The sequence below is a fragment of the Papilio machaon genome, chromosome 8, assembly GCF_912999745.1.
Source record: "Papilio machaon chromosome 8, ilPapMach1.1, whole genome shotgun sequence".
Lineage (NCBI taxonomy): Eukaryota > Metazoa > Arthropoda > Insecta > Lepidoptera > Papilionidae > Papilio > Papilio machaon.
Genome location: NC_059993.1, coordinates 3,562,718 through 3,586,245, shown reverse-complemented (window position 1 = coordinate 3,586,245; position 23,528 = coordinate 3,562,718). Strand labels below are relative to the sequence as shown.

Below are 23,528 nucleotides of genomic sequence, written 5' to 3'. Positions count from 1 at the left end.
TCTTTTCTTAAGTGCTATAATGTATTTCTATCGAAAATAGAATTAAGGAATAAAAGCTCAAGTGGTATGTAAATGATACAGAATTCAGTCCAGTATGTATAAAAAATCGTTCATTAAAACAACATGTTAACTTAAATTAACTTACGTAACTTTACGATCACATTTACAATACTATATCTATATATATATATATATATATCTATATATATAAAAGAAAGTTGTGTTAGTTACACCATTTATAACTCAAGAACGGCTGAATCGATTTGACTGAAAATTGGTGAGCAGGTAGCTTAGAACCAGGAATAGGACATAGGATAATTTTTACCCCGTTTTCTTTTTTTTTTTTTTTATTCCGCGCGGACGGAGTCGCGGGAAAAAGCTAGTTTAGAATAAAATGTAGTAATTGTACGGTTCATATTTGAAATAAAATGTAGATATATTAATGCATCAGTCTACATAATCATTGTGGAATACAAAATTATAATATGAAAGGTTAGTTTTGGGTCATTAAAGCTATTGCTGATTCACGTTCCCATTGTATGTATTCGCCTTTCACTCGTTACAAATCAGCCTTCAAGGCCGCGCGCGTGTATGCGCTGCTCAATCGGCTCTAACACAACTGATTGTCTTGTCATTTCATAAAAAAATCAAATAATCAATTATCTTTATTAAAAACGACTTAGTTTAGATTGGCAATACAATTAATGACACCTATTCTACAGAAATCTATTACTAGGTAAAAGATTATTTCAAGGGAAAGTTACACAAGTCTCACAACATAAAGATGTTACTACAGAGCCTATGTCTTGTAAATTAGTCAATTTTGTCTGAGCTTTTTGCAAGAAAAACTAATTAGAACCATGATAATGGTTATTTTTATCATTAGATGTAATAATATTGTTTTATTTGTACATATTTCATTCAAACTAACTTAAATAGTAACGTGAACTAGTTTATTGTATACAAGTAAACATTGTGACACAGTTTGAAATCAAAATTTACCGTAAGCTTGCATACATCATTCATTCATACTGGCAGTAATTGGACATCTCTGAGGCCATTGTTAACCTTGTCTCCACAGGCGTCAATTGCGCCTTACGAAGCAACTGACCCAGTTTCTGACACTCCGAATCTCACAATAGATGTGTGCTTTACAATAAGCCTAATGCTGCTCATTTACGCTGACGTAAATTCTGCAAACAGTATATTTTTAACGTACAGTCGCAGACGTTTACCTACCTTTTCGGTGAAATTATTAAGTGGAAAGAGAATATAATTCTTTGACTGTACAACTATTAAAGAAGACATCGGCTGCACGCGGCACAGAGTTTACGCGTTATTGGACTTTACGCGACATCTGTCAGCACTATCAATTGAAAAGTGGTTTGGAATTTATGAGAAAATAATTATGATGTTATAAGATGTTGATAATAAGTTATTTTAAATTCATTGTTCTTTTAAATCTAGAAGAATAAGAAAGTCGTGTTAGTTACACTATTTATAACTCAAGATCGGTCGAACTGATTTAGCTGAAAATTGATGGGAAGGTAGCTTAGAACTAGGAGACGGACATAGGAACTTTTTTATCTTGTGTAAATTTTTTTTATTCCGCGTGGATGAAGTCGCGGGTAAAAGCTAGTTTGATATAAACCTAAAAAATAAAAAGTAAAATTTTTACACATTTGTCCATAAATCATTTGACGGTATGCGGCCTTGACGTTTTTGTCCATATTTGATTATTATGGTCATAAAGTTGTGACACAAAAGTTTGATAGTTCCCCGGCGCGACTTACCGGGGGTTTCTAAGACCAAAATCTCTGTATAAAACATATCTTCCTCCCTGTCGTTTTTTTTGACAAAAAAAAGATGAAAATAAGTTTAAAATAGATATTTTGGTCTCACAAACCAAGGGTTAGTCAAGTATCTAAGTTTGTTTATAAATGTAATACTCAATCACGTAGCGGTACATATTAATCTAGAATATCAGTAAACTATAGAGTTAATGCATTGATAAAGACTTGGCCGAGGTCTAACGGTAGCTAAACCTGTGCTGGATAACAAGCAAACTAAGGGAAAATTTACGATAAGTCAATAACACTCGCAAATATTTTACAACTATTATAAGCATTATTCTAATAACTACTGAAGTTAAGCTGAACTTAGTCTTGATCAATAAGTAACTCTCATGTGTTCTAAAGTAGGTAGTATTAATATTTTTCAGCTAATTAATAACAATTAAATTCTATGACATCTAAGTCAATATTTAATTTGTATTGATACTTTAGTTTAAACGTTAAACTTGTTAAGTAAAAACTTGATTGAATGTTAAATTCGTATTTTTGACTAAGTAATTAATTAATTTTTATGCTTATTATTTCAGGTATATGCAATAAGTGATATTTATAGCAAAGTAAAACAGTGTTATTAAAAAATAACAAAACATTCTAGACACTTTTATGTCCTGACAAATAATAGAATCCAATAAGCGTGTGAGCACGGGCGTTGCATTTATCTTGGAATCTAGCGCCTTCATAACTCGCTGGGCGGGTGAAAGCGATGACATTCCTCGCCACATAGTACAATAGCTATGTCCATTGCAGATATACCTATCACTTACGCTTTGATCAAATATAAAAAGAAGTTCTTCAAATGTTTAGTAACAGTACGGGATTATTTGCAGATGTAAGTAGAAGAGAAGGCCAGTGATTAAATCTATAATACGTACTTTAAAAATAGTAAGATTAAGATTTTGTTATAAAAGATTTTGAAACAAAGTATTATTGGTAATGTAGCCTAGTTATTTTGATATTTTAGCAATGAAAATAAACGGTTAACTAATTCTTTAGACAAAATGAAATGGAATTTCGTATAAAGCACGAAGTATCCGTATATCTTGGATAATGTAACATCAGTATGTGCATATATGTCGTTACAGAGTTAGTACGCTTTATTCGCTTGGCTGGAGAATGACATTAATGTGACTCTCATTACTACAAGCTGTATTACGTATAGTTTCATTTTCCGATATTTACGCGTTCACTAGACTATAATATACAAGCTTGTTAGGTCAGGTCCAAAAATAACAATATTAATTGATGTAATAATTTAGTATCATAAGTATTATTGTGAACGGAAATATTTTAGTTTGAACCTACATTTTTTTTAATGAAAACGTATCTTTTAAATTACATTTCCTACACTATTCTTTCTTAACGTACTCTATACTTTACCAAATGTAGAAGGTACTCCATACTTTGATAGCTCGGCACATGAATAAATATATCACTTTGTTTTGCATCACCAGTGTTTTGAATTCGGATAAATTATTATGAGATTAAAAATAACAATAAATAATGAATGGTGCGGAAGTTAGCGACATTGTTTTTTATAACTTGAGGAACAATGAGAAATCGGTAACAAGAACATTTCCCAGTATTATTGGTCGTGCGAATTGCAATCAGCAAGAAGTCACGTAAAGATTTACCGAAGAGTATCGACTGCATATCAATGATATGTGTTATTTTGCTAACCAGAAGTGTTAGGGGACCATTGTTAGTTATTTCCGTTTCCGACAACTTTGATTGGCTTTTTTGTTTGCCAATTAAAAATAAGAAAAACATTTTCCTTAGTAGTATTACTGGTTTTTTTTTAATTTATTTATAGATACATCTTAATTAAATTTTCAACACATTTGGAAACCATGTTTTGGATATAAGAATTAAGAATAACGATAGAGAGGGGAATAAGGATGTATGTTCCGATTTGAATTAAAAAATAGTGTGAAATAAGTTACTTATTATTTATTCTTCTTTGTACAACAAGAAGAGAAAATCTGACTAATTTAATTAAAATTAACAAATAGAGCCATACAATATTACCAATCAGTTACTAGGCTCCCAGAATATAGATGTTAATGGCAGAGAGTAAACTGAATTGATTTCAAGCCGGACAGCGTTGGTGGACTCTTGACATAAATTCGTTTTATGTATGCGATACCAAATGACGAGCTACCTACACACTAGGTATAGAAGCGATTATGTGGACTAACCTTCTGCAGTTGGGTAAGAGGTGTGTAGTGACCTTTAAATATTGCCAATATTGTATGTGTTAAATTATGCTAAGAGACAGAAACGATAGAACATTCATTAAAATACAAAGTTACGTTTGAATTATTAATAGAATTACAGAAGGAATTCGAGGATATTTTTTATTAATATGTTACAATAATTTCTTGGAATACATTTACCGTGATTTGTCCAAATTCACTAAGAATTGATTATTATATTTTGACTTAAGCGGTTCTATGTCTTATTTCTATCAGGTCCAATTTTTCTTTGTTTGTTGGATTATTTATTTCTGATATTATGATTAGTGTTTTGTAAAATATCAATAATATCTGATAATATTAAAGTGAACTTATTTTCTACAAGCATTCATTAGTTTTTAGTATTATTTTTTATATTTTGATGTTAATGACGTTAAAATGTCCAGTTCTGTTTAGCTCAGCAACAGTTGTACAATAGTTTTAATGAGGTTTATTATTACCAACATTAGCCTTAATGAATTAACTTTAATCGATCTCATATTCGTTATTCTTTACAATTGTACGTACATTATTTCTAATTACACAAACTTACGATATGACATAAAAAATGAACTATTATAAAAATCTATGATTAAGAAGTTTTTAACGTTAAATGATTTGAATGTAGTTAAAAATAAAAATGTACTTTGGGCAAGTTATTTATAAAACGAACACGTTTCCAAAGCTTTTAAAATCTTCCCACTGGAACCGATAAATGTAAGCAAGTTCGCTAGACGAGAGACATAAACATGTTACGACTAAGGCCTCAAGTAACGACTCCCCAGTTGCATGTGTTAATTGTTAATTTGCGACTTGAAATTGGTCCAATCTGTCTACAAACTCGTCTGTGACGACCTCGGATTGACTTGAACACTTCGGTAGCCATAAATTAACCAACACAGTGTAAATTACATTAAACTGAGACGTTAAGTGAGTTGTGTTATATTAAGCTCGTAATTAGAAAGGCATTTCATTATGTAACGTATATATCATTCAGTTAATTTAGTACATAATTTACTGGTATTTAATTACGCAATAAACACGAATTAAGCTACTGTTAGGTTAGGTAGGTAACTTGACTGATTAATATTACATCGAAAAGGTGATTTTCAATTGTTCCTATAAGATGAAAGCTGGAATCTAATCTTACTAATATTATAAATGCGAATGTTTAGGTGGATGGATAGATATCTCCAGAACGACTGCATGAATCTCATTGAAATTTTGCATAGATGTAGAACATAGCCTGGAAGATCACATAGGCTACTTGAGTTTTTTTTAATAACGCGTAGATGGAAACGTGAGTTACAGCTAGTGTTTCATAAAAATGCGTAAAAGCTTTGAAAGGCGTGAAAACCGTTTTAAGTCGCAACGTCAAAATATTTTATCCGTTTCAGTTAAACGCGTTAAAACACACGCGGCATTCTTCCGCACCAACTACGGGATAAATCCGCCATATTGTGACAAAATTAAAACTGGAAAGTTTTAATGCATATAAAACTAGCAGTACAATGTTTTAGAGCCCATTTATATGTTAAAATGTTAACTAGATTAAAAAATGTATGTGTTTTCTTAGAATTTATTTTCGCATATTATAGGCGTCAGCTTACATAATTTTTTTAAAAATCCGGTACATGTTACGGTTTAAATTCCTTTTAACTAATACGTTGCAGCCTGGTTTACTTAACGGTTACATGATCGCGTACGACTCAACCCGTCACTTGTGTATGTGTGTGTGTGTGTGTGACGAGAAGCAATTTCCTCGTATTAATTATGTGGCTGATGAAAATCAGCAAGCCGGTGACCCGCCTAATTCATTCGCTCCCCGACTGTCACTGTCACGTACTCCGCCAATTTCAAATTAAAAAGGATTCTTAATTAGGATCGCTACCCTTCGTAACTTGTCACTTTTGAACACCCTTGAGGCGAATTTTTTACAGGCGAAGAAATGTAAATTAATATTAATCTTTAAGTAATATTTAGTAAATAATTAAGATAACTTTGTATTAGATAAATTACAATTAACTGTTTATAATCATTCTTTTATGATTTAACAATACATTTCTTAGATAAATTTTAGCATTAGATTGTGATCTAACTCTTTTAAACTTTTGTATTAGATATTATAAACTAAATATAAAAACGCTGACACTACTGTGTTTAAACGGTGACAGCACCGGTGTCGCTCACCCTGAAGAAGCCACAATTGGCTTTGAACCCATCGTGGCTTCTTCAGGGTAAACGAGACTGGTGCCGACACCAAGGAAGTACGTGACATTGCCATCTATTTTAATCATGCTAAATATTATCTTTAATTATGTAATAAGTACTGTTAGTACTCTCCGCGTCAAACAACACAATCATAAAGTGTGTTACTTTTAACCATTACTTAGTAAACTCGAATCACTAATTTAAATAATCATAAAAATCTCTTTGTTTAAAATGAAAATGTTTTATCTGTAGCAGATAAAAAAAGTTACGTAAAGCGCTTCGCTTCCGCGTCGTTAGCCGATTATTTGCCAAAGTTAATAGAACGCTGCTAATTACACGGTTTGAAATTTTGATGTGGGTCCGCAGACCGCTTGCTGAAGAATCCCCAGTAGAACACTTCCGTGCTCTAATGCTCGTTTACAATGTTATTTACGTTCGTGATTGTACTTAATTGTAATCCGGAGTTGAACAAAGATTTATATCATAATATCTATGTAAGTTACGATAGATAGGTATTCTTGTAAATAATTCACATTAAACTAATTAACTTTATATAAATATATGTAGTCGTAAATCAATATTGAGATTCGGATCAATGTCTTTAGATCTATTAGGCTCCCCAGTTAGTACTTGAATGAAATGCAACATAAATAGAAAAACATGTCCACGCTATTTTCATTACACGAATTTCGTCGCGCTACCACGTTCCTACGCTTTTAGTTAAATCCTGTTCCATAAATTTGAATAACTCGACCGCCCATTCTTTGAATTTAATTTAATTTAAGGAATGCTTGAGCCGACATAAATAAAGTGGCTCTCAGTTCGGTGCGACACAGGCGTGGTTAAATTAATAAGCACATTAGAGAGGGCGCTGGAGTGTGCGCTAGTGGCGACTCTCGTTCGCCATTGTTTGCCAAATGCAACTGTTTATTTTGCACTAACGAATCGTTGCGTTTGACATAATTAGATACGATTGCGCGATACCACTGGCCATTTGATACCGCGATGCACAAACTCACTAATTTAAAACGATTTTCGTGGTTAATTACTTCGCAGGATATTTATGTAATAAAATGCAATATTAATATCAGTAATAACGTTGAGGAATGTGAACAAATGAATTTTCCTCCATTCCAATCTTAAGTGTATATTAGTTGGTGTATCGTATTTTAAATCTGAAATATATTTTAACTTACCATTTGGACATGTGAAGAGGTTGCCCTGAAACAAATAAAATTGAAAATTAATTTTAGATATTACGTGCACCTTTTGGGTTTACCTGTAGTTATCATTAAATATTTGATTTAAAATCTTTTAATGTTATTTAACAGTAATTTGAATGTTTTTATTTGTTTTAATGTGCTTTGTTTCTTTTATAATAAATTAGATAACCGAATAAGAATAAACTTAAAGTAATCGTAATTAAGTTTATAAGAGAACGTTATCGTGATAAGTGAAACATTTTTAAGGCTTGCTCAAGCGGGGAAAGTTAGAGCAAGGACGGCCGCCACCCGTGACCGTTCAGTTATAACGATACACTTAAATAAATAAATGATATTATTGAAAAAGTGCATAGTTTCATGACAAAAAGCTAATTAATTAGAATTAAGCATAATTCTCATAATTTATAAGAAAAAGTATGTTTCTAATTAAAAAAATAATTATATTTGAACAACATGACTTTGTAAAATCAATTTAAAAATCTAAAAGTTGTTGAAATAGACCTGTACTTGGAAATCTGACAAAGACAAAAGATTATATTTTATTAGATTATATTAGATATGTATTAATTGACAGTAAAAAATGTCGATTTATCAAAAAAAATATTCCATGACGATACATTATTGTACTACTTTGAATTATATTTAATTTAGAAAGCACTATATATTTAAATTGTATTTTATTCATAGTAAGGTAGATTGCCTATGTAAGGGCATTCTAGTGACATTTCTCTGGAGCATCTCTTTTGTCTGCCGGCTGATGTCAATCCCGGCCATTGACTGCCAGATGAGGGTTGACATTAATTCAGGTCATAGATCTCATGAGCTCGGAAAAATCTGAAAGGACTTGGCATAAAACACCGATAAATCTAATAAAATTCCTTGTAGATTTATACATGAAAATGGTATTTAAATTGCTTATGGATAAGTGATACACAATAGCACTGGTACTTTTTAAGCTACGTAGCTTTATAATTAAAAAAAAAACAATGTGTTAACTTCTGACAAATGTCTTGACAAATCTTTGAAAAAGATTCATATTGTTTTGATAAAAAGAAAGTCGTTACGTAACAGCCAAGGTGGTGAGTTTTACAGTCGAAAAACCTGTAGAATAATGTATTCCACTCTATTTAAATCAAACGAATAAAACTTTGGTAGAATTGAAGTATGGTGAAAACTTACGGATAAGTATGTAATATGTTATTGCGAACTCCTTTGTGGGTCATTAATGATTGATGGTATTGAATAGTCGGAAGTTTCTCAATTCATTAGACAGTAACAAGTAATAATCGAGTTGTTTACTACATAGATGTACATTTAGGTATTATGTAAATTATAGAATTGGTAAATAAAAATAAATAAAGTAAAAAATATAAAATAAAATAAAATAAATAGAAATAAAAAATTGGTAAATAAAAATAACATTTTTAATTATTTACTGAAGAATAAAATAAAAAACAAACAGTCGTAGCAATGAGAAAAATAGACGAATGTTTTAGAATTATTTCTGCGAAAAATATCTTTAGTGCAAACGTTTACGTTTAATAGGATTTTCTTTTGTTTGTCAAATATATTGATAAATTACGAACAGTGATTGAATACACCCCTGGAACTTGATTAAAGCTATACGATATGCAAACTGTGATTTGTAAATACGCCAATATGACATCGCTTTTACTAAAGCAAACATTTAGAGTAAACTCGGTGACTCTGTTTGTACAACTAGTTACAAAATAATCCATTCGCTCACTCACTCTCTTTTCAATTTGCATTGGCATTAATTTTAGGTTTCGACTGTTGTGACATTTTATTTACACAATCTAATTGTCTCTGTTTTTTTCAAGGAGAATGTGAGGGATAGCTATATTTGTTAATAAATGTGTTAGTGCAGTGTAAACTTACTGTAACATGAAAGTTGTTTAGTTTAAATGTATGTTATTCAACATGAATGTTCTGCTTTTATTCACGCATACAAATATTGAGAAATCTGTTCAATGTGCGTTTAATTAAAATATATTACATTGCTTCCTCTTCACTATATTTTATAAATGTGATTGCAAATGAAAATATCAGGAAGATGTAATTAATTATAATATTTTATTAAAGCAAGGTAAAAAGGATTAAGTTGTAATAAATATTAAATATTTTGGTACGGCGACAGGCGGGAGAGTGTATTACTGATAAATTTAATTAATTCCCCTCGCAAAATGTTCCAGCGCCCGCAGCCATTAACTTACGGCTGACGGTGGAGTCCTGTTGTTAAATTTTATGTCTCATAAAAATTAAAACATGTACGCTCAAATGATATAATATTATTTCTATATTTAAACATTTCAACATAAAAATTCGTGTCTGTTTCGACGTCGTGACATATGATTGTTTTTTTTTGTTTCAATGGTAATAATCGATTAAAAAATACTATTAGTACAAGAAAAGTGTATAGAAAAGTACAGTTTGTTTGTAGAGAGTCCTAAGAAATCCGTAAATAATTCATTATAATATTAAAATTTGAAGAGTTGTAGAAAATAACAATTGATGTTTTTCGTAAGTGTAAAGTTTATTGTAAATTCGGTATTTTTATCAAGAACTATTCAGGTGAAATTAGCAGATTATTGTAATGATTTTTATGTGATAGCATCGATTCTTCGAATTCGAATTTATTTATGATGTTGCTTGAATGTTAAATGGGATTTTTTGTTGGCACTGTACATTACTTTTTAATACAAAAGAATACAATTACATTACATTTTGTTGTAAAATTTGCGTAATAATACATGTAAGATACGCTTGGTTTGTTTCGTGTTTACAATACAAAAGACGTTTGGCAATGCGTATGAAAGAATAAGTTGGTTTACGAACATCCGCTAAGATCGATTGAAAATTTGAAAGAATTGGATGATATATGCAATTAGTTTTAATGAACCTCTATTGTTTTTTTTCAATGTCATGAGTTTTTATTAAATGTTTCGATATGGTATGACGGCTACAATTATAAAGCTAGAATTGTTTTTGTTTAACTTTGTGTTTTAACTGATCGCCATCCTTCGCTAGTCGAAGAGGCACTACAAGAAGAATACCTATTTGTTGTGACGAAATTTCCGATCGCAAGTATTATAATATTTATGTTGCAAGTTGCGGCGTTGGAAATATATTAAAATAGTAGGTTCATTTATGAAATACCAAAATCATTGAATAATATCATTTTGTTGGTATCATATTCAAATTTAGAATATATGATTATATTTTACTATATAGCAAACGGAAATTAAACCAGTTTTTTAAGTTGCTAAGTTACTTAATATAGAACGATAGTTCTGTTTAAAAAAAAAATCGTTTAATTCCGATGTATCTTTAAATCTCAGCAGTTTTGTTTTTATATGATTAAAGATTTTTTTGATTATACTAGTATTGCAAATAATATCTAATATAAATACACACGCAAAGAAATAACTTCAAAATAATTTTATCATTGAAGTATGTAATGTAGCTTCATAAAGTGGTCATTTCCTACAAAATAATTTCTCTAGGTTATCTTAATTATGAAACTATAACTCGATTCGATCTTAATTTTTACACAGCTTGTAAAATAGCAATTTTTTGTTTTTAATTATTTTTTAATTATTTTTATTTTAATTTTTTTTTTCATATCGGAAATAATATCTTTGGTACGTTAAAATTACATTTTCTGTGCTGGCAATACTAGTGTTGCGTACATCTGTTCAGGATGTTACTTAGCGCTGCAATTGCGAACTTTATTTCCTTATAAAGCTTGCGAATGGCCGTTACGAACTCTAAAATGTCCTTGTATATTGGAAAATAGTGGTTGTACGTGTTCACTTAAGTTTTAGATTCGCTTGTCGTGTTAGTATTAATTAAAAAGTTTGTTGTTAACATTAATCGTAATTCAAATTGATTAACCTTAGAGAAACCATATATAAGTAAGTGGATTTATATTCATAAATTTTTATATTATTATAATTATACAACTGACACGTTAGATGCGTTAGATCAAAGGAAAAACGTCTTCCTGTTTCTGGGAGAAAGTTGACGAATTATAGAATTGATTCGTATCGTTATAGTTTCATTGACATAGATCAAAAAACTTTCTGTTCCTACTTGTGTATTTAAAAGTTATCCCACAGAGAAATATTTGAAGTATCCAAGTAAAAGATAAGAATTTTTTCAACATTTTATTATCATTGTGTGTTATGTGTGCGGAGCGTGTATTAGTTTGTCTTAACAATTAGGAAAGAAATACTGTACTTTGTTTTTTTTTCTAAATTTGGAATATGTAGATGTTTGACATGATTTGCTGTGTATGTGTCAACAAGAGAGCAACATTAATTTACCTGCGTCAATGTGGGCGGTGCTAGGAACAGCAAGAGCGCGGCGACCAACATTGTCGCTCCACGCCTTGACAACATCGTTAATCTGAAACAAGATATTGTTAATTTAATAAAACAATCAATACAAATGTTTGTAACCCTATGTAAATTAAAAGGAATACTAATGTAATATTCCGGAAACTTGAAACTTATCAAGAAAAAAAAAATAGTAACTAAACTTGCTAACATTTTCACTTGTTAAAACTTGCATTTTTTAACTTAAATTTACGTTACAACTTTTAATTGCAACTCTACATATGTTATATATTCTTCTATTTTAAACTGGACGTTTACTACATTATTTAGATATCAACTATTACCATTTTGATCTAAGTTGAAATCTTTGGCATCTGAAATTTGAATATCCAAAGCGTGTTTCAGAAACTCGTCGCTTATCTGCCAAAGTTAGTTTGCTAACAAGGATAAGCTTGTTAAGCGATGTCAGCAAGATCTTGACTAATAGATGCTATTAATTAATAAACCGATATTATAAGTAATGTCCTTTATTCATTAATAATGCAATTGACGTCCATCTTGTATCTGCTATATTGATCTAGCAAATTATAATTAACTAGCAGTTGTCGGTGACTTCGTTCGTGCGGAATTAAAAAATCTAATCATAAAGATACCCTAAGTCACCTAAGGTTATCTCAGTAGCATACAAAGAAACAATTAAATCTTTCGTCTTTATTTCCTTATTTATTAAAATAAATCAGTAAAATCAAATATTGCGTGAAATGTACAGAAGATCCAATGTCAATTAACTTTTTGGCGCAAAAATTATAGTTGCACTCATTTGGTTTAATCGTTGATTGTTTACTGGATTTAATTCGTATCCGTTTTGATTGGCGACGGGTAATTAAGTTTATTCAGATATTCAGAGCTGGATGAAACCGGCGTAGACTGAAGTGAATGTAAATAGCAATTAAATTATTTATTGAAATAAAAATATTTCTTTATTCAATTGATATTGGCTAGATTTTTATTACCGAGTATTCCAAGATTCTTGACTCAGTACGAAATTATACATATTGTGATATAAAATTAAAGTGAGCGTCGGTTAAGCACTTGACTTACAATCTGCAGGTTCTGGGTTGGAATCCCGCCATGTACCGATGTATTTTTCGATTTTTGATTTACATATGTACATTTATCCGACGTTCTTACGGTGAAGGAAATCATCGTGATACAACCTGCACATATCTGAGAAGAAATTCAATGATATGTGTGAAGTCAACCAACCCACACTGTCGCAGCATGATTGACTATGACCTAGTCACCCCTAACTTGGGACAGGCTAAGAGCCCCTCGGTGGGGACGTACGTGATGATAATGATGATGATATAATTAAATGTTTGTTAGAAAGAAGTTTAAAATGTTTTATTTGCTGCGAGGGCATATGATAACTTAGGATTACTTAGGATTTCCAAAAAAAATACGTTGCTGAAAAGTCTATAATTAAATTATTATTTTTAATAACGAAATCGAATCACGAAAAGGCAATTAAAATGTATTTTATTCGTTGTTGTAAGTTAATAAATTTTGGAGGCAGCTAATTCTAACTATTTAATGGTCACGTACGCTCGTAATTGGCGTTAAGAGAAGCCAAATTTCATTTAGTGACCGTAGAACGGGGGCGAGGGCGGCCATCTAACTTTGCGTTTATTGGCGCCTTTTCGTGACTGAAGTTATAAAATATATAATGATTTTTGCGTTGCATAATTCTTGATATGCATTTGGAGCAATTCTGCCTTATTTATGTGTAAAAAAAATTAACTAATTCTGAGTTAACAATAGAATACAAAATTGACATCGGAGATAAATCTAGACAAAGCAGTTTCGTAAACGCGATAATGAAACTCTGAATGAGACAAGTAGCTTGATTTAGGTAGCAAAAACTGTGGCATTATTTATCTTGTGGCGTAATCTTGTATGTGCAATATCTGAGAGGTCGACTGTAAGTAACGAAGATTATTGTTCGTAGCTGTGACCTTTTCCTTGCGATGACATCATACGGATACATAAGCCGGTTTTGATCGCTCAGTTTAAATTCGAACCCGGTACTTAAGACGCATTGCTAAAGAATTTGTAGCTCGTTGTTCATTTGTAGCTATTTAGTTTTGTTTTTATTGGTACGGTATTTTCTTTATTAACGATAACGATAGATTTTTCTTTTGCAATGATTCTTTTTTATTTTACAAATCTTTTAACCAGATTTCCCTTTTGTAAGGAATTTTTTGTGATTTATGTTTGAATATATACGTGTTCGATGTTCTAAGCTATTTGGCTTTAAGCAGTTTGGAACTTCGATAATATGGCTGATCACGTGACAAAATTACACGAGTAAGTTCTACTTTGAAAAAGTTGTTAAGAGGCAGATTTGGCACGCTTAATAGGCGGAACGGCTTTCTTTTATAACGATGTAACTTCCAAAGAATGCCACTGCCTGTTCTGGTTTACCAACACTGACACATCTTCAAATATACGTCTTTATTCTTGAACACCCACGAATCGTTTTATATGGTTAATTGGCTTTGTTTACCTTGTAAATAGGCTTATTTAATAATTTGTTTAGAATTTTTTATTTGTTACCGCAATGGCTATAATGGCTTTTAAAGAGATACTGGACTCTATAGATTTAAATTGCATCGATAGTCGTCTTTGAGTCGATGGGAAAAAGACCTTCATTTAATGATACGTCTATTTACGACATCCTTCACGTAAAAAATTTTGTCATTTAAAAATGTTTGTGTGCATTAAATCGATTAATTAAAATATATTATGGACGTTTGATCACTAGTAATAAAAGACACATATTTACAAATCGTGCTACTTCAATAAATTCTTGTTAATGTTATTTTGTAAGAAGGGAAATGATTAATGTGTCGGTTAATATTTCGCACAGGATGTTGCAAAAGCGGTGACTGCCGATTTATAATTCAAACGGGAAGGTATTGGCGATATAAAGAGGCAATAGTTAATACTACAGAAAAATAATGAATACAAGTGACGACATTTTCTTGTTTCATTCACAACGAATCTAAAGCTCTCTTAGATATGTTATGAAAAAGCTTTTCCGAATATTATGACACCTCTTCATAGTGCTATCTCTATTTTTTATAGACAGTGAAAAGTTAAGTTAAGTATACATTTATTTTCAATATCTAAAGTATTTTGTACCCTTACTTAAACCTTGTTAATGTTAGGTGAACTCATACCTAAATATAGTTTAAGTAAAGATTGGTAAGTTATTTAGAAGTAAATAAATTTATGCTAAAATTTTGCTTTGCGTCAGTAATTCAAATTATTATGAACCATATCCTTTTAAATTACTTAGATTATTTTCTAATATGTCAGTAGTTAGTAATTAAAGTTTTATAAAAATAAATAACGTTTAACTGTTCAAGGAAATAAATGTCTCAAAAGGAAGTGCAGAAGTACGGAAATAAACATCACATGAATGAAGGAAGTCATTAGATACGCCGCAAAGTATAGAACGAACTGAAAAGATATCTTATACGGGTTGGCAATATGTTAAAGTTTATATATAAAATAGTACTGAAATACTGGCATTTGATGCAAAGAAAAATATATCATAATGAAAGTAAAAAGCACATAAAACGCTCGGTTAATGATCAGATTTTTTTTTGGCAATTTGTTTGAACAAAATATTCATCACACATTTGAAATACTCCGCGTCAAGTAAAGCCTATAATAAACTAATTTTTTTCAGTAAAGTTTACTTTGCTCATATTCGATATAAATTAATAAACAACTGTTAGAATAATAATATACGAAAAATTTTGTTTTCGATTAAAAAATATGAGTATTTTTATTTAACTGCAAAATTTTATTCTATATGTTTTATTAAAAATGGTTAGTATGAGAAAAATTAAATATTATCGATGTTAGTTTTTTATTTAAATATTGCACAATATTAGATTGAATATTTTGTTAGTTTAGTTATAATTAAATAAGTAACGTACGTGTAATGAAATTGCTAACCCACGGCTTTAGTGGTGACCTTTTATTAATAGAACTTTAATACAGCTATTTCGCAAAATATGCAGAAGCAACCCTAATTATCCCAACTCTATCTCTATTATGTAATATTATTTGGTACTTCCAGTTAACGAAGTTAAATTAAAACCTATTTTATAAAAAAATAGTTGTTAAAAATAAAATCCGACTATTTCTATGAATATTCTGTTGACATCAACATCCGTTGCACGAATAGGCCGCTGCAATATACCAAGACCACATAGACAAGCGTCAATTGAAAGTCTTTTCACGTTTCGTCTGATGAGTGTGCACTCCGGAAGCCCAATTTCAGTCCTCTTTACCATCCCATCCTTTTCTTATAAGGATAAGATCGGAAGGGGAAGTGGATGAGATGGAGGAGTGGACGCATAGGAAGGGGAAATCTCTTTCTGGGCAGCTGTCGCTTTGTCATTTTGACGAATTCAAGTGGCCACTGGTTCGTTTGCTACCTTACAATATAAAACTTACGGCGAAGAATATGAATTGAGTGACACTTCACTCGTCGGTTCAACTGTTTAGGCTACAAGATGACAATTATATATAAATACATACAAACATATTTATATCCACGCCAAAAACATTACTCTCCTTCATACAGTAAAAAAATAACTTTGTAACGTGATCGTTGGATAAAAAGAATACGGAAATATAAGATTATTTGTGTTACATTGATACTTTTGTTGTTTTGTGTAGTTTCTTAGTGAGTGCGTCCCCGTGGCCCGTTCTCACGACGCCTGAGAGCCTCTTCACCTCTCTATTGTCTCAAAAAGATCGTACCTCGTGCCTCTACCGGTGATGCTTAAGTAATGTACAAAGATATATAAATATGGATTTCCTAATTAAAAACAAATATACCAAACATGGAAAGGATTTTTTACGGTTACAACCACTATATTTTTAGAGAGAAATGCGTCATAGTAAATTGCAATGGATGTAATTATGTAACTGAGAACGCAATCATTTTCAAACTGTCCTATGATACTTTGTGTAGTTTTATTTACACTAAATAGTACTACTAATTAGACAAAAATAATTCCAATATTTGTGTATACTGTTACTCCCTAACGCTCGGGTATCGAAGGAATAAATTTTAAAGTCAAAAAACTTTTACTAAGCTGAAGATTTACCCAGCATTGACAAACCTTCAATGAGTCACGGTAAAGCAAATCTCAAATAAATTTTCTTATGAATCAATAGTTAAATGAAAAAGAGTTTGGTTGTTGAAAATTGATGCGAAAATTTTTCTGTTTATTGCAATGCGGCAGCGTGTAAGCCCGATACTTCTGTTGCGATGAAACCGTATTACTCAACATAGCCTACATTGTTCGTGCGCAAGTTACTGCCAATTCCCTATTGAATTTTAAAAATTTTGCTTGCAGCACCTTTATAAAACATCAGTATTAACGCAACGTACGCAAGTTACATAATGTAATAATAATAAACATGAAAGTTTATTAGTATCGACAAACTTAAAATATCGTGGTTTGAATCTAAAATTACATCGTGTGAACTCTTTCGTTTGTCTGACTGTGGGCTCAAATGATTGCACTATAGCATGATGTTATCTTTGTTTTTTCCATGATAATGAGAAGGATGAATATATTATTTTAATTTTTGGTAATGGTTACTTGAGAGTAACAAAATTATTCGACATCAGGGCCATCGAGGGGTTCAGAAACTACCCAATTTAGGGGTGACGATGCCACAGTTAACCAAGCTGACCCACTGCAAGTTAGTTGACTTCATACATATTAATAAATTTCTTCGCAGATATGTGCAGGTTTGTATAATAATCTTTTCTTTTAACGAAAAAACAAACGAATACTTTAGCCATAACAAACTCGTTTGAACACTAACTAATCCATTAATATATTTTACGTACAACAAAAGAAAAGAAAAAGTGACTGAGAGAAAAAGTTGAACTACATTATTTTGTTGTATATAGGGCCTGCAACTAGCATAGTGAACCATTTCCCAAAAATATTTGACGTTTTCCCACAGTTAGTAAATAAATTAGGATGACGTACCATATAATTGACCATTGTCACGATGAGAAAATTACCTCAAACTGACCTGCTTATGTTACATTGCTAGCTGTAGAATAGACGCGTTTCGCAACCTGGATTCCCACGCTTTTAATAACGACAAAATGAAAATGTAATTATAAATTTTTTGCTACGAATAATTTTAAAGTATGTGATTTAATGTGTGTTTGGATATAGAAATTCAAGTACGTGTGTAAAGCAACGCAAATGAAATACCACGTTATAGACGATTATTTAGGTTACGATGATGTGGACGGTTCAGTTTATTTTTAATACAGAATTATTCGAGAGCGTCGGTGGCTCAGGGGTTAAGCACTCGACTTGCAATCTGCAGATCCAGGGTTCGAATCCCGCCATGTACCAATGTGTTTTTTCGATTTTCGATTTACATATGTACATTTTCCGACGTTCTTAAATTCAATGATATGTGTGAAGTCAACCAACCCGCACTTGGCCAGCGTGGTTGACTATGACCTAGTCACCCCTAACTTGGGGTAGGCTCTGAGCCCATCAGTGGGGACGTATAGTGAGCTGATGATGAATGATTCGATTAATGTAATGTTGGCAACAAATTATCTTTATGCTTAGTTTTACAGTTTTATAAAGTTTGCTAAGAAATTTATATAATGTCAGCAATTATTTCTATGTCAATGCCAAATAACTTGTTTTGCTGCTTTTTACATTTTAGCTTATATTTTTCACGGATCAGAGAAACTAATGACAGGTCAGCGCTATGGTTATCAAAGTCATTTTTTATAACTTTCTTTTACAATACTTTAAAATTTGACCGTAAGAAAGTGTATTTGATGAATATGTTGGTATTTTATTAAAATAATAATCTAATAAGCCATATTTTATGTTAACTATTTAAAAAAAAACTGTCAAGTATTTTCACTTAGTGACCCAAATTGACATCTGACAATGATTTTCGATATAAAAGTCTTCTCTTATTGAGATAAAATATTTAATGGATTAAACTGTCACTGCTGGTAGTTGTATTATAGTTAAAATTAGTTAAACATAATATAATAAAATAATCTTTTACCTTTGTATATCTTGCTGAGGTTGTATTAATCAATAAAGTTAGGTATTAAGTTGATTTTCACAAACACATGTAGTGGTTTTTGTCCTTTACGGAACAGTACTAAGGAAAATGCTAATAAATGTGTACTTATATAAGTCACCACGATGAACCAGTAATTAGTAAGAATTCATTAAATTAATGATTACTTCTGCAAGAAACTTTATTAACTTATGAAGCCTTATTATATCCATTAATTATTCTATAGAAAATATTAAGTGAAAATTACAGAGAATTTAATGCCTGGTTTAGATTATGCCAGTACAGTAGAATAATAGCACTGGCTTCGAATGGATTATTTTGGCTTTCCAGTTAGTGTTTACATTATGTCATTTATATGCCAGAGCTGTTTTAGAACGCTAATCTTTTACTGTACTGGCATAATGTTAACCTGGGATTACTATTTTACTAGATACTCAGACAGATTTATTACTATGTACTCAAGGAAACATCAAGTAAAATTAAAGTAACACATGAATTCGACATTCATATAACTCGACATTCATGGGAAAGTTAACTCACAATACTGCGTGCAATCAATACCAATAACTAAGCAATAATTACAGAATGGTCTTTCGAATTTGACCGGCGGTTATCGAAGATTCACTTTCACATTAAACATGGCGTGGGCCTCAGTTTGTCTTGTATTTTGAAGAAAGTGGGAACCTTCACTTTTTCTTTACGCAATGTTTGAACGTCTTAAAATACGCGATAAACTAATCAATCTATTTGTTAGTACTAAATGTGTTTGTTTATGTAAAGCGTTGCGTTGTGTGAAAGCGACTCTTAGTGACAGACATTGAAAGTCATCGTGAACAGCTTTATCTATGCACATTTTATTGTGACTACTGCGCTATGGGTTTACGCTAGAAATACGCCTCTGACCCAGTTCAGTACCGCTGTAACTGTACAACAATCTGTTTTCTTAATATCATTCTACGTAACGTTTGGTCACGGGTGCAAAACGCAGCCGGTTTAGAAATTGTGTGCGATTCGATGGTTGCTACACATGTTGAGATAAATGGATTTTGGTCTTAATTTCGTACACTTGTATGCAAATCACGCGTCTCTTTGACTCGATCTGTTTAGTTTAATAAAAAAAACACTTTCGAATACTTTACTTTTATAATAATTTGTAATTTAGACATCGTAGCATTATGTTATGTAATGTAGTTAATGCATTTTTAAAGAACTTCAACAATTGAAAGTATTGCATTGAATAAGTAGAGTTTTTTGGTTGAATGGAGACGAAATTTTCGATGTTGATTTAAAAATTAACATAGCCATTGAAGTCATTACTACGCCATATTTAATGGAGCAAATATTTTGCGGCATTGGTCGAGGCGGACGAAGCTGGTTCACTGCGTGTAACGGAATGCTTTCGCGCCAGATTGCAGAATACAAAATGGCGGAAGTCGATACGTCATCGATGTCGAATACTACGTTTTTTCATGTATACTTTAACAGGATTGAAATATAGATGTCGAAATAGAGTTATGATTCATGTCGGTGGTTTTTTATGACCGATATGTTTTGATGGCGAATCCACAAAAAAAGTATGGAAATGAAACCACATTCAGGGCGTAACAGATATTTGCGGATCATTTGTTTGATGCGTTGGAAAGTCGGAACGTGCCCTGCTTAGGTCGGTCCCAGCAAACTGTCCACGTACGGTCGGCATACGTGACGTCGCCTGAAATGGAACGCACCTTCGCATTGTCAGTGTCATTCGTTCGTTGACTGTTTTACAGTTAGAGCCTTTTTCTATCTCCAACTTCCAATATGGCGTCGGACGCGGTTTCAATATTCATACTTCATTTAGAAGTGAAAGAGTTACCGTGTATGGTAATGCCTGGAAGGAAGTGGTATCATGTTAAAAATTATTTCTTTGCTATTCATCGAATTTAATTAGCACTGTTAAATTTAATTTTTCTTAAAAATTGTATATTGGTGACATAGTTTAAATCTTATTGTACAGTCAGCTTCATAAATATAGTGGCAGTCGAGATATCCAAATATATAGGAACACCTAAAGTGATCAATTATATAAGTACAACCAAAGTTATCAAATTAATTGAAGCATCCACTCTGCTCAAAAACACCGGAGCGTTCACATCGTCATATATATGAGTACATTCAAAGTGCCCATAATTATAGTAACAGACATAGCGTCAATAGTAACGAAGCATCGAAAGTATGCAAAAATATCGTAACATTAGACAAAATTGAACTCTATCTCTATTTACTTAAGATACACTTTGAAATATACTACTTCTGTTAAATTCATTTGACATTTTATATCAAAACATTTTTTTCCTATTTACTTCAAGTTTACGTCCCGCATGACAGATAGGTACGAGATAGATAAGCAATATCAAATTTTAATTTGTCACCATATATGCCAGTTTGGCCTTACGGCTTAACTGCTCGCTGTAATACGCAGTTTTGGCGATTCGAATCCCAAACTTATTTTTACATTTTTAAGGTTTTTAATTTTATTATCAAAGCGTTATATAAAATTGAACTTTATCGCAACAATTATTGGTTACTATTCGACATCTTTAAAAATTAAGGAACCACAATATTCCTTGTCCCTTTTTTTAACCGAGACGTCATTAGCATGTTTTTTTATTGTTCACGTTTATTATTGTAAGTTTCGTCATTAAATTCCGCGCGGACTGTCACTGGCGACATCGAATACGTGTAATAAATCTATGCTTGGAAAATTCTACTGCAACCGGACTGAAGATACCTAACAGGAAGAGAAAAATATTTTGATACAAATTGTCAATTAATTTAACAGAAGTTGTATAGATGGCCGAACCTAATCGTTATTAATTTTATTTAAATATTTAATACCCCAAAAATAAAAATTTAAAATTGTTTTTGTTAAATAAAAAACATATTCTAAGTAAATTACTAGATTTTTCCTTTTCATTAAAAATAAATCAAGCTCTATACATATATTGATAATATTGAAAAATAAAAACCTTGTAAGCCTGGGATTCGAACCATTAAATTTACGTACTGCGGCGAAAATAGTAAAACACTGAAACTAGCACATATTGTGACAGAATAAAATTTGATATTACTTACTAGCTTTTACCCGCGACTTCGTCCGCGCGGAATAAAAAAAATGCTCACAAGATAAAAAGTTCCTATGTCCGTCTCCTAGTTCTAAGCTACCTCCTCATCAATTTTCAGCTAAATCAGTTCGACCGAACTTGAGTTATAAACAGTGTAACTAACACGACTTTCTTTTATATATATAGATAGGTAGATTAGGTATCTGTCATGTATCGTCAATTTATAAATTTTAAACGTTAAATAAGAAGAAAAATGTTGGGTTTTCCGATAAGTTCGTGCCCATTTTTAATGGAAATTTTAAAGGCCCTTAAGTTTTGGCATACGTCTTTTAAATTATATTTGTTCGATTTTATAGCAAAACGTCTTATGTATTTCGGCAAAAATTAAGTCAATCAGTTTTTATAAAACTGATAGAAAAGAACGAATCGTGTCCTACCATTTGTCAAAATATGGCTGAAGTTAAGTTTTTCAGTATGCATGTGTTATGTAAACATGTCATATGTTTTCAATAATTGTAATATATTCGGGTCTATTCTAAGATACCTATTGAAAATCGGAACGAACTTATTGGACAACCTATTATGTTGATACAAAGCGTCAAATGAATTTAACAGAAGTAGTATATTTCAAACTGTATCTTAAGTAAATAGAGATAGAGTTCAATTTTGTCTAATGTTACGATATTTTTGCATACTTTCGATGCTTCGTTACTATTGACGCTCTGTCTGTTACTATAATTATGGGCAGTTTGAATGTACTCATATATATGACGATGTGAACGCTCCGGTGTTTTTGAGCAGAGTGGATGCTTCAATTAATTTGATAACTTTGGTTGTACTTATATAATTGATCACTTTAGGTGTTCCTATATATTTGGATATCTTGACTGCCACTATATTTATGAAGCTGACTGTATGACAATAGATACATGATATCGGATAGTCGAAATGAATTTAAATTAAGGACTTTTGAAAAAGCAATGGATATCAGTTTAAATCCTAGAATATGTAACTATTATATGGCATTAAGACTATTATTAAATTACCAAGTAAGAGACAAGGTTAGTCTAAGTAGGTCATTCTTTAACGGACTATGCATTCATATTATGTATATATGAGATAGACAAAGCATTTCGAAAAAGTAGTAGTCAATTTACTTATGTTTTTTTTTAAGTCTTAAGATTGTTAGACTAGTCACAGTTATTTTTACATTCATGGAGAAAGTTACTCACACGTATATTCTTTATAACGTATAAACCTTTCACTATCCAAAGTACAATAGAGTTATTATTTAGGTAGAAAAAAACTATCATTTCTATTTAAGAAAAAAAATATTTCTTTCGTACAAAGTCGATATTAGAAAATGGTGGCAGCA

At 31.3% G+C, this 23,528-nt stretch overlaps 1 protein-coding gene across 3 annotated transcripts in view; it reads right to left on the bottom strand.

The window, feature by feature from the left end:
* The window catches only part of LOC106720727, a 77,727-nt gene that overhangs the window by 25,638 nt on the left and 28,561 nt on the right, over positions 1 to 23,528 (bottom strand). For all 3 annotated transcript variants that reach the window (XM_014515474.2, XM_014515475.2, XM_014515476.2), the window contains exons 2-3: positions 11,865 to 11,946; positions 7,492 to 7,516 (exon numbers count right to left, since the gene is read on the bottom strand). In XM_014515474.2, coding sequence (XP_014370960.2) covers positions 7,492 to 7,516; positions 11,865 to 11,939 — 100 coding nt within the window. In that variant the 5' untranslated portion in view covers positions 11,940 to 11,946. The remainder of the gene's footprint in view (positions 1 to 7,491; positions 7,517 to 11,864; positions 11,947 to 23,528) is intronic.